Raw genomic sequence first — 13,403 nt, forward strand, 5'->3', positions numbered from 1 at the left:
TCATAGTAGACCAACTTACGTAGCAGAGAATTTATTTTAATAATGATTCAACTTTACTGTTATCGTCCCACTGCTGGGCACAGGCCTCCTCTCACATGGAGAAGGATTGAGTGTGATGATTTAACTTTATTGAACGATAATAAATCATTGGATTCCTTAAAAAGACAGTTTCTGCTACTTCTTTACATCATCATATCTCTGTTTCATTGTGTCTTTATTTAAAGAGACCTAAGTTGAAATGTTGAAAATCAAGAGGCTGTCAGATAACCCCGGTTACCCTCATTTTCATCCATTTTTTTTGCATTATTGCCCACACTTCTTTCATCCAAATCCGTTCAGCCGTTTAATATTAGTAAGATATGCTCAGGCGATAGGCAAAGATTTATCATTGTAAAGAAACACTTCATAATTTTAACACTTATATTTACTTGATTCAATATAAAATAATATTTACAGGTTTTTGTACTAATGACTGCATTGAATTTGCATGAATGCATGAAATTGCACTATCATTATTCCGTAACTTCAAAATTCTGAACGTTATATCTAATATTTAATCTTGAATTAATATAACCTTCGAAAACTAATTGTACGCTCCGAATTGGACTCACAAAGTATGTAGACATATTTCTAAATACAATTTTTGAACTTACAATCTTATATCATAACTTAAAATAACTCAAACAATTCAAAGCTCGCTATAACATTCTCAATTTTACTTTTAATCCTACCAAGAGTTGCAGTCTGCAAGTTGTCAGCTTTAAACGATTCCATTGCTTCTTCTACATTTACATTCTTCATTGCTTCCAAAACCTCACCAGCTTCAGCCGAGTCCCTCATCAGAAGATGTGCGAAGAGAATGGAATGATGAAACATGTATTTCGCGTATTTCTTTATGTCTGCATCCATCTGGTCTCTTGGGTAAATGGAGCTGGCTTGCAAACCAAAGTTTGACAGTGACTTCTCAAGCTCCGAGTAGTAATAGTCTATCCAGTCGAGGTAGTGTTTGGACCTCGTTTCATGGTCGGTGCAGTTGAAGACCATGTAGAGGAAATCTGTCATTGGGTTGCCGTTGCTTGCGAATTGGTAGTCAATCATGACGGATTGTACGGAATCCTTTTCCTGTAAGTAAAATTAAGTGTTGTTAGCATGATAGCAATAAGTAGGAGTGCATGCAGTTTATAATATTATATCTAAACTTATAAAGATTGAAGCTTCACAACATCTACAGCGCCATCTATGCGCATATCCATATATTATTTTTAAATCGCACTATCACCATTATCAGTGACTTGAATAAAAAAACCTGTCTTCAGCTACCGGACTAGCCCACCAGATATAATGCCCGCTTGGTCAGAAGATCCTCCATAATATGGCTTAACTTTTCATTCTTCATTCACGAGGAATTTTTATTCGTAACCTGAATGCTTCAAAACTACTGTATGATTTGAAATTTTTTTTACTGTTGGAAAGTTACACTAATCTAGGTGGCATAGGGGTACGAAAAGAACGTCTCTCTCGGGACGTGGGTGTAACGCAAAAAACAGCTAATTTTTTATAGAAAAATATATAAAGAAAGAAGTACTAACCAATTTAAACATGATGTTGTTCGTCCACGCATCTCCTTGCTGTATAACTGTATATCTTTGATCTTCGTTTTCAATTAACTTTACCCGCTCTTTAAACGCATTTGAAAGTTTGTTTTCCACTAAGTGTTTATGTTTATCATCAAGAATTCGTACTGTTTCGGATTCCAACATGTGACTATACATCTCCATTTCTGGTCTTGTGAATGATATATTCCATACATCAGTTAACTTCTCCTTTATTTCATCATATTTCTCTGGTTCTTGCTCTTTAAGAACAAAGGCCAGTGAGTGGAAAATAGCAAAACCGATTCATTCAAGTCTTCTAAAATAATAACTTCATTTGGGGCTTCAGTAAGAGATCCGTAGCATTTTGCATACCGTAATCTATCTTCTTCTGGGACCCCTGCTGTCTCCTGCAGCTGCACTAGTTTAGGCAATAATTCTGTATACGTTACGTGCTCATTACGAAACAAGATTTCAGTATTTGTTTGATAACGAGCCATTTCGTTTGAAGCAGCAACTTTGACAATCATCTTCATACTTCCATTCTCGCCTTCTATGATGATCCTCTTAACATTTCCTATGAAATTATCACCAGCTTGCCCAACAGCTATGAAAGTCACTTTCTTAACTTCTATGTTTTGTTCCTGTAGTGTATGCAGGTACATGTGCATCATTGTATAGGTTATGTCATTATTATGACGCCTCGTGCGCATACGTCACTCGGTTATAAATACCGGATCGAGCGGTGGGGAGTCAGTCGTTGTCAGACTGTCGACCTGTGTGGTGGTGCGTTGGCGAGTCGATTAACATAATAAAATGAGCGTACAATACATTGGCGACGAGGATAAAACCGTGAGTGTTTGGACCAACAGTTACCTATTATCTAATTTTTATAATTTTGAACTACCTATTAGTTCTGTGATCCAGAAAAATATTTGATATACAAGGTTATACTAAATAATTTGTCCTATTCATGCCTATACCAAATTAATGTATGCTAAATAAGCTTTGACAACAAGTAACCTCTGACCGATGTTAATATTCAATCATATTAAAAAGAGCAAAAGGAAAGAAGGAAGGGAAGAGAGTAGAATGACAAAGTATACATAACTTTTATGTTCATGTATGTATCACCCGAATTGCAAACAAATTTTAACCTTTTTACGTAATTCTTTGTTTAAGTTTACCTTGTTACAATTCTAATGGAAGTAGCAATATTTATTGCAGGTGTTAATATTTATCAAATGAGTAATTTATAATACAAAATCATTACTTGGTGATCAGTTTACTCATTCTTAAACCTGCATCAAAGTTTATTCAATAATAGGCATTTATTGGAAGCAATATAAAGTTGCTGGTTGTTGAATTGTCGTCAAGACGACTTTAGCAGTGGTGGGATTTCCTAGAGGATATAATACAATAACCTATTTGCCTTATAATCAATTGTGTTTAATAATTGTTGTGCTTGCATGCCAACAAGGCGGAATGTACACGGATCTTATTATGTTGTTTACAATCCTATTTTGTAAGTGCCTGCATTCTAAGCAAATAAAGACCTATTCTATTCCAAAAATCTGCTGGTCATTAAATTGACAGCTTGACGGTTAGCAGTAGTGTATATCTACTGGTCATTAGATTGACAGCTTGGCAGTTGGCAGTAGCGTGTATCTACTGGTCATTAGATTGACAGCTTGGCAGTTGGCAGTAGTGTGTATCTACTGGTCATTAAATTGACAGCCTGATTGTTGGCAGTAGTCTATATCTACTGGTCATTGAATTGACAGCTTGATGGTTGGCAGTAGTGTGTATCTACTGGTCATTAAATTGACAGCCTGATTGTTGGCAGTAGTCTATATCTACTGGGCATTGAATTGACAGCTTGATGGTTGGCAGTAGTGTATATCTACTGGTCATTAAATTGACAGCTTGGCAGTTGGCAGTAGTCTATATCTACTGGTCATTAAATTGACAGCTTGACAGTTGGCAGTAGTGTGTATCTACTGGTCATTAAATTGACAGCCTGATTGTTGGCAGTAGTCTATATCTACTGGTCATTGAATTGACAGCTTGATGGTTGGCAGTAGTGTGTATCTACTGGTCATTAAATTGACAGCCTGATTGTTGGCAGTAGTCTATATCTACTGGGCATTGAATTGACAGCTTGATGGTTGGCAGTAGTGTATATCTACTGGTCATTAAATTGACAGCTTGGCAGTTGGCAGTAGTCTATATCTACTGGTCATTAAATTGACAGCTTGACAGTTAACGGTAGTGAACGTCTACTGGTCATTCAATTGACTGTACACGCATAAATTATCTGGCGATAGTTGTCAACTACTGCAACAACTAAATAGTAAATCTTGATAATTTTTATATTTTCTGTGCCCGGTGATTTGGATCATAAAAAGCTTCCAAACTTAACTTCTCAGAGTCTAGTCAACAACTTATACCTGCTATATTGTTCTGGTACTTAACTAACTTAATTCAAGTGCTTGCAATATAGAGGATATTACAAGAACAAACTGGTGGGTTATATACTCAACGGTTCTACAAATGACAAACATGTGCTAGGTATCTAGTTAAACAAACAGCACATTGAGGGACCGTAGTAGGTTGGCCATGTATGTTGAAGAACTCGCCCAGGTATACTGGTATGTATTCACCTATGCACAACATCCAAGTCCATCAACACCTCTAGTGGGTTGCCTACCCATAATAGTGTTAATTATAACAGTTGCTCAGTCACCCTAGGTATAATTTCAATACTTTTACTTTATTTTGCTGTATTAAAGAGGTTGTTATACAACAGAGATATTCCAGAAGATACAGAACAGTAGAACAGCATACAAGCAGCAATACTAGCTGGAAAATGTGGATCAAAATTTTGGTATTCAATAGATAGAATCTTTGGTAAACATGCTAGCTCACAATTGTAATTTCAGTACTTTAGGTTGATATAAAACTCTTAGATCAAAAGAATATGGAACTAAGCATTGGAGCAATCTGTGATTTATTTGACAATGCTACTTTATCTACCCAACTGCCTCGTTGGTCTAGCTGTCGCAAGCGCGGCTGCTGAGCACGAGGTCTCGGGTTCGATTCCCGGGTCGGGCCTGGAAGTTGGTGATTGATACACCCGTGCATCGGAAAGCACGTAAATGTCGGTCCTGCGCCTGATCTCTTTCCGGTCGTGTCGGATTGCCGTCCCATCGGGTTATGAGAGTGAAGGAACAGTGAGTGCACCTGTGTCTGCGCAAATGCTTGTGCACTATAATATGTCCTGCGCAGTTGGCTAATCCCCTTACGTGAGTACAGCCGCCGTAGCCGATAATCGGCTAGGAGGACATCATCATCATTTACCCAACTGGGCCTTCTCATCTGTGACAAAAAATCTTTTAAGGATGATACCTGGAAGGAGTTCCAATGTAGATACTTACTCTGGGAACTGTCTAATGATGATTAGCTCATGGATGATTGTTGCAATCAAGTTCTCAAAAGTTGATGATTGCGTGTGCTTTTAAAACCTTCAAGACTCAGGCTTGAATGAATTTTAATTGGTATCTTAGCCTCTTTTTTATTGATTTACATTGGTGTTTACAAATAGTTTAACAAAGTGGCCCTCATTATAATATTGTTATTTGCAAATTATGTTTTACAGTATTGCAGTACCAATAAGCAGTATAAGTACATTGAGAGTTGTGGAAGAATATGCTTCCATAGGAGCGAATAACGTAACCATATATGAACATATATGAAATAGAATCCATTTATTGATCTCAAGTTAATAAATCATCACATTAATATATTCTTGAAGTGCACACCTACTTGTAATATAAAGTTGTGTAATTTCCTCAACCCATCCCATAAGATCCATATGGGTGATGGGATGGATATCTATTAACAAAATAATGTCTTGTGTCCATAGCGTTAGGGTTAATAATAATTGATCTTAGAACACCAATCTTAGGTTACCGTAAGACAATTGGACTCGCATGAGAGGTAAAGAACTTTATCACTATTTACATTTATCGACATTTATTACTCTTTTGTGCTAATTAAACTACACAGTTGCGTCGACATTTGGTTAATTAAGTTCCTAAGTCCTACTGCAAAATATAATCTGAGTAAGTGTTCCTTAAAGTATAGGAAGTAAAATTGCCCTTAGTCACCAAATCGTTTAAAAATTTACTGGGGTGCTGTCCCTATAAAAGATAATAATATTTTTATATTCTGGTTGTCTAACTAAAACAACGTAGATAAAGTCAGCTGCAATAAAGGGTAAGCGCTTTTGAACGAAACTATAAACATACTTATGCAGCCAACTATACTTACATAAAAAAAAAAATATATATTACGTTACCTATACGCGGTCATGAAATTGGAAAAGCGTAAAATATTAAAAATGGAAGCAGCACAAAGCTGATCATCAAATTGATGAGGTCAAGTATGACATGAGAGCAGCATAGCTGCTCATGAAATTGAGATATAGAATTAGAATCCCACATTTATCTATGTGTAGACAAATGTTTTAGAAAGTTTAGCGGTTGTTTTGCAAAAGGAAAATTGCATCGACTAGAAAACTGTTTGTGAGCTGCTGTCACCTTGTTGAAAGGAAGAAGAGCATGAGTTGAGGGTCAGGGACTCTTCTATTTTATGGTGATGCAGAATGTCACAGCTTCAAAATATATAGTGCAAAGTTAGTGACACCTGTTAAAGTGCGTTCGTTACATAATATGGTTCTAATTAGTTAAAATCTAATAATATAATTAGTTAAATATGTAACCATGACACTAAAAAGCTTACCATCAAAGCATAATAATTCTTTGACTACTTTAATTTTTGAAAACCACATTAATAAAAGCAAACAAACATTACAGAACGCAATGTCCGGTGATAATAGTGTTCTTGGATGCCTAACCGAAATATAAGTATTCCTATCGCACTATTATATCATCATCATCATCATCATCATCTCAGCCATAGGACGTCCACTGCTGAACATAGGCCTCCCCCTTTGATCTCCACAGATACCTTATAAAGACGACCTTATAAAGGTCACCGGAAGACGCTGGATGCAGGTCGCTTCCAACTATTATATGCAGTAAGGTATTCATATGTTGGGTGTTGAATGCTAAGAAGCTTACAGTTTCTTGACTAGATATTGGACATACATTGATGTAGGGTATTTAAAGCCTATATCAGAATTTCAGCGAGTGTACTAGCAGAAACGTGCAAAGTACTAGCGCTGATCAATAGGGTTGAAGACCAGATTGTTTGTTACATTGCTGAGATAATGATAGGCTTTGATATTCCACTCTCAAATTAAAAACTACATATTACCAAAATTAGTTGAGTTAGCATTCTCTTGCTTACAAGGCACACAAAGTACTTAACTCGTACATAGAACTACAATTTAAACCATTAAATTGGTGACAAAATATGTGGTCGCCATTAAATTGGAGACAAAGTATGTGGTCACCATTAAATGGGTGACAAAGTATGGAGTCACCATTAAATTGGAGACAAAGTATGTGGTCACCATTAAATGGGTGACAAAGTATAGAGTCACCATTAAATTGGAGACAAAGTATGTGGTCGCCATTAAATGGGTGACAAAGTATATGGTCATCATCAAATTGGAAACAGTCCATCTAGGTCACCATTCAATTGGGACGATCTTATGTGATTACTTTCCTCGTACGGCTCGTACGGTTTTGAATGAGTGAAAAGCATTGATGAGGTACCCTAATGCCGATCTTTTACCTTGGAACAAGGCATTCTGTATCAGTTTTAAGTGAAGTCGAACCAAGCAAGATGAGTGCTCATTATCTGAAGGCACAGCAATATTTCAGACTTGCTTGATTTCACATGGACTGATTGGCGGGATGTCTGCCAAATGGACGGATCATCTCTAGTGTAGATATAATACAGGGCCGGAACAGCGGCTACAAAACCTGAAGTTAAACTTGCCGGCCTGATATCACTGCTACGAATTTGTCTTGTTGAGCCTGAAGCAGATGCTGGTATGTTACCGTCTGCAAAGGGACGGATTTTTATTTATGTTTATTTCACAAGGGAAGGGATGTAGTGTCCTGCAGTATCACCGATATCTGTCGTCTCCTTAAATGGAAAGGGAAATGAAATGGAAACGGAACAAAGTAAATCAGTTTGATGGCAGTGTGATCGGTGGACTGATCTGATAGCGTGGTTTTGTTGTGCTGCAGGTGTTTGATAGATCTTTAAGAAATTACCAAAATATTTATGAGTTTGATTGTTGGACTTTTTGAAACAAGGTTAAAATCAAAACAACAAGGGAGAGATGTAGTGTATGCAGGTACATGTGCATCATTGTATAGGTTATGTCATTATTATGACGCCTCGTGCGCATACGTCACTCGGTTATAAATACCGGATCGAGCGGTGGGGAGTCAGTCGTTGTCAGACTGTCGACCTGTGTGGTGGTGCGTTGGCGAGTCGATTAACATAATAAAATGAGCGTACAATACAGTTCCTCTACCACTTTATTGACGAAATCCAATTGGCGTTCGTTTAGACTATCAAAATCTCCTTCGAATTTGTATTGCGCCATGATTAATTTAGACACTAACTTGTAACCATAATCGTCTTTTAATTTATATTAATATTTTATCTTTATCTTGACCGGCTATTAATCGGATAGCTAAAAGATTAGATTAAGTTATGAGTCAACTTATGAAAACGTTTAAAAATGGGACTTTAATGAACCGAGAGATTAAAATTACTACATAACATTAATCCAGCTGCCATCATATCTTTAGGTGTAGCGGAACTTATATATGTCGGCGCGTTTATAACATTAAAATTATGAGCGGGTAACCCCGAATAGAGTAGTAAGTGTCACGACGAGTAATGGCAGCGGTCATTCTGGTGACAGGTGCCAACTGAAGTGCGCATATACTAACCTATTGGCTCGAAATCTCATTCCATCTTACTGATTGTGTGCGATTGTGAATAAAGTGGTGAGGAAACCAAATAATGGAACATCGGACTACACAAGCGTGCCTTTATTTTTGAATTCCGGTCGTTGCAACGCAAACGATGGAAGATGACAGCCAGAACCGCCGCGAGGCTCCTTCTGACGTTCCCACATATATATGAAATGGAAGCGGTACTATCAATGTTCCGTAGAACATAAAGAATAATATTTTACAATAGATTGTCAATTTTTTGTGAATTAAATATGAATGATAAATAAAATTCCTTGAGCACATATGTATATCACAAACTAACATTAATTGGCACTATAGTTCGGCCATTCAGAGAATGCGTTCCTGACACGTCGCGATTGAACTGACGACGTAACTTTGCAATGGCGTTGCAGTTACGATAAAAATATTTTTGCTGGTTGTTTACCGTTTTAACAATTGAGGAGCATTAAAACAACATTATTATATCAATAATCAATGAATGTTATTACGTCGTCAGTTCAATCGCGACGTGTCAGGAACGCATTCTCTGAATGGCCGAACATTAGCTAAGATTATAGACTTGCACACAATCAGGAACTAACACTTGCAATTTAGGGACGGTTATTAATCATCCCACTGACTTACAGCTTCCAATAAACCGAAATCCTGAAAACTATTGATGACACCAAAAATTCTGTTTTTAATTCGATTTTGAGTTTGAACCTGCAGACTGCCTGTTTTCATCGAATCAGGTATAGCACTTCTATCCATATCTCTCATTGCTTCCACGAGATCGGCAGCTTCTTTTGGATCTCTCATCAGCATATTAGCTAAAACTAGGCTCTGGCCAAAGATCAATTTAGCATAACTTTTTATATCTGCGTCCATCTGGTCTCTTGGGTAAATGGAGCAGGCTTTTAAACCAAAGTTCGACAGTGACTTGTCAAGCTCTGAGTGGTAATAGTCTATCCAGTCGTAGTAATGTTTGGACCTCGTTTCATGGTCGGTGCAGTTGAAAATCATGAAGAGAAGGTCTATGACTGGGTTGCTGTTGAATGATGCTTGAAAGTCAATCAATATTGATTGTACTGGATCATGATCCTGTGAACAGAATTAAAATAGGTAATAATAAAGTAGCAAGAAAGGGAACTATGCAGACGGGCAATCAACGATGATAAGAAAATCCTTAATTGACATAATCAGTATAATCAGTCGTCAGCACTATCACACACAGCGACATTAATTCACAAAATTCTATGCTACGACTTAACGCTTAATTCAACATAACTTTATTTATTCACACTTACAGCAATTATTAGGCATACAAGCATTTAAAATACTTACAATTTTAAACATAATATTGTTCGTCCACGCATCGCCTTGTTGAATCACCGAATATTTATTAGTTTTCTCAAGCTCTATAAACTTTTCTCGTAGTTCAAAGATCTTGACTATTTTATTTTCGACCAATTTCTTGTAAGCACTACCTTCGAGCACTGATACAATTTCATCTTCTACTATTTGAAAACGACTTTTCATTTCTGGATTGTCGTATGCAGATTTCCAAGGATCTGTTAATTGCTCTTTAAAGTCTTCAAACTTTTCCGGTTCTTTATTCTTTAATACATAGGAAAGAGAATGGATGGCAGCAAAGTTTTTTAAGATGCTTATGACACTATCATAAGTCAATGAGTTAAACTTGTTCAACATTTTATAACCAGATTCATTTAAGTCTTCCAAAATTATAACTTCATAAGGGGCTTCGTTAAAGGACCCGTAGCATTGTGCATATCTTAGCTGATCTTTCTCTGGTACTCCCACAGTTTTTTGCAGTTCCACAAACGTTGGTAATACTTTTGTATACATGATGTGTTCATTTTTGAACATGACTTCAGTGTTTGTGACACCTCGAAGAGTTTCATCAGATACAGCATATTTCAGAACCATTTTCATGGTTCTTTCTTCACCTTCTACGCTGATCCTTTTAACGTTCCCCACAAAATTATCACCAGCCTGTCCAAGTTTACAAAAAGTTGCTTTTTTGAATTTAGCATCGTGTTCCAATATCACTTTATGAATGAACTGAAGTTGGCGGTCATTTAAATTCTCTAAATCGCCCTCAAAGTTATATTGTGCCATGATTGCTTGTTACTATATAACTTAATGTTATGATCAGCCAATAATTTATACTAAGTATTTTTATCTATATCTAGTGAAAATTGGAGTCTGTTATGTTTATGATTAGATAATGTTTGGTATTTTTTGATTTTGTAATCAGATGCCATGATTCATGAAAATAAACAGTGGTTACTAGACGGGTGGTCTGATTACACTAATAGCTGTTATAGGTAATCGAAACCTTCGAACATGAATATGACAGATGGATATAGAGGAAAAGGACGACCGAAGCAACGGTAGATTGTGTGAATGAAAATGTAAACCAAGAAAGAATGTCACTAAAGAAATGACGTTGGACGGAGAGCTTAGGAAGAGGAAGACATTTTGCGCTGTCCTCAAATAAGAAATTGGAATAAGGGCAAGGGAATGAAAGAAAAACCCTGAGTGGATTATACATACATTGTACTTCGTAATTATAAAGCTAATGTAAATAAAGTGATATTACAAGACTTATCTTAACCTTAATAAAATATGTTACATATTTTTAGAATACATGTTACATATTAGTAACTTAGAAATTACAATTACTGCTCCTAACCGTATTTATCAAAAAAATCGCAAGATATTTGAATAAACGCATTTTTTAATAATTATTACCAAATAAGTTTTTTTCCTAATAACTTGTTGTTGAGCCCTGAAGGTTCCATCCTTCAGAGCTCAACAACAAGTTACGTTGTTTATTTATAAGCGTGATTTCTAGGCTAAATGAGTATTAATGATTATGATAAGTAGCCAGTGACTAATTTATATGGCCTTTTATTGAAATACATCAATCATTTGTATCGGTAGTAATTTGCAATTCATGATGATTTTTTTTCGTCATCAGCTTTCCAATCCCAATGCTGGGCACAGGGCTCCTCTCTCGCAGGGAAGGATTGGACGTTAATCACCACGCTTGTTCAATGCGAGTTGGTGATTTCATACTTTACAGAAGTAAATGGTTTTCTTCGACCAATCAGTCATTGGTTCTAAGATATACTTACTTAAAGAGTACGTACAGACGTTGTATTGGTTAAAGTTGCATTGCCTACGTGGAATCGACCCCACACACATACATATATAAGAACAATATTTGGGATATCAATGCCCCACACTCATACTTGAGAGGTTGGTGCCTTACGCACTAGGCAAGCACGACAAGATATTTTTCTTTGAGACTGTAGATCCCAGCTGTTATTGAACATCTTTTTAGGGTTCCGTAGCCAAAATGGCAAAAACGGAACCCTTATAGTTTCGTCATGTCCGTCTGTCCGTCTGTCCGTCTGTCCGTCTGTCACAGCCGATTTACTCGGAAACTATAAGTACTACAGTGATGAAATTTGATGGGAATATGTGTTGTATGAACCGCTACAAAAATATGACACTAAATAGTAAAAAAAAGAATTGGGGGTGGGGCCCCCCATACATGTAACTGAGGGATGAAATTTTTTTTTTCGATGTACATACCCGTGTGGGGTATCAATGGAAAGGTCTTTTAAAATGATATAAAGTTTTCTAAAAAACATTTTTCTTAAAGTGAACGGTTTTTGAGATATCAGCTCTCAAAGTCGTAAAAAGTATGTCCCCCCCCCTCTATTTTTATAACTACGGGGTATAAAATTCTAAAAAAAATAGAGGTGATGCATGCTAATTAACTCTTTCAACGATTTTTGGTTTGATCAAAGTATCTCTTATAGTTTTTGAGATAGGTTGATTTAACTGTAATTTACGGAACCCTTCGTGCACGAGTCCGACTCGCACTTGGCCGGTTTATTTTTTTAGGTTTGACTGGACAACATGATTGGGAAAAAGGCTAGGCACATGATGACGATATTTTTTCTTTTAATGGCTTTTAATGGGCAATGAGCCTGATATTATGTATTTTATTGGTCTGGCTGGCTTTTTATCGCTATTCACAGGTTCTATAGGGGTAAAATTATCAAAGATTTAAGCAAATTGATTATCATAAATTCGCCAAAATGAATAATGATTAGCTAGCATGCTTCAGCAATAATTCTTATCTTGCCTAATTTTCCTGAACTTTGTTCAATTGTTATTAATTTTATCAAGTTAGGTATAATTATGATGTTGTTGACATGGGCGTCATGGGTTGTTGTCTTGCAGAAGTGCTAGTCGTATTGCACGATATTTCAGCGTAAATGAAACAAGCTGTTGTGATCTTTCCACTTCTGGCATACCAGCCATATTAGGCCCTGATGTACAGTTGCGTGACGCGCAATTGCAAGAGGCCAGATAGTAGGTACATTATTACCATGGGTAGGCCCCTTGAAGCTGAAAGAGGTCTTGGGAAGCAGTACGGCAGGTTGCTTCTGCAAAGACCACCAAACAGATGAAGTAAGGTAACTTTGTTGGTAATCTAACTTTGGAGCTGTTAATGGCCCGAGTTCACGGTTCCTCATCCAGGATATAGTGAGAAACCCGTGGCCAAAGGGTGACTTATTCTAGCATTGCCTTACAACATGGCAATATTGCCATACTTCTGTGCACGTTCTAATTGCTTTCGGGCCTGGCCCGCTATTATAATTATTAGGTACTAGCTTTTGCCCGCGGCTTCGCTCCCGTCAACTGACTTCTCTACTTTACCCTATTTTTTTTTCATAAGAACCTTCTCCTGACAATAACAAACACAACAAAAAAAGAATTAGCCAAATTGGTCCAGGCGTTGTTGAGTTATGCGCTTACCAAC

At 36.8% G+C, this 13,403-nt stretch overlaps 1 protein-coding gene and 1 pseudogene across 1 annotated transcript; both read right to left on the reverse strand.

The window, feature by feature from the left end:
• Window positions 1-402: 402 nt before the first annotated feature.
• Window positions 403-8,367, reverse strand: LOC124635850 (annotated as a pseudogene).
• Window positions 8,368-8,828: 461 nt separating this feature from the next.
• LOC124635849 lies at window positions 8,829-10,720 on the reverse strand. Its single transcript, XM_047171798.1, has 3 exons — window positions 9,884-10,720; window positions 9,105-9,640; window positions 8,829-8,875 (listed from the first exon to the last, which is right to left on the reverse strand). Exons 1-2 carry the CDS (start codon window positions 10,676-10,678, stop codon window positions 9,164-9,166), a joined length of 1,272 nt encoding a protein of 423 aa, XP_047027754.1. The 5' UTR covers window positions 10,679-10,720; the 3' UTR covers window positions 8,829-8,875; window positions 9,105-9,163.
• Window positions 10,721-13,403: the final 2,683 nt, after the last annotated feature.

The sequence above is a fragment of the Helicoverpa zea genome, chromosome 13, assembly GCF_022581195.2.
Source record: "Helicoverpa zea isolate HzStark_Cry1AcR chromosome 13, ilHelZeax1.1, whole genome shotgun sequence".
Taxonomy (NCBI): domain Eukaryota; kingdom Metazoa; phylum Arthropoda; class Insecta; order Lepidoptera; family Noctuidae; genus Helicoverpa; species Helicoverpa zea.

Coding starts and splice junctions, on each gene's coding strand:
- LOC124635849 (XM_047171798.1), bottom strand. CDS start 10,678: ATGGCACAATATAACTTTGAGGGCGATTTAGAGAATTTAAATGACCGC. Junction 9,641..9,883: donor ACAATATTATGTTTAAAATT/GTAAGTATTTTA, acceptor TTCTGTTCACAG/GATCATGATCCAGTACAATC.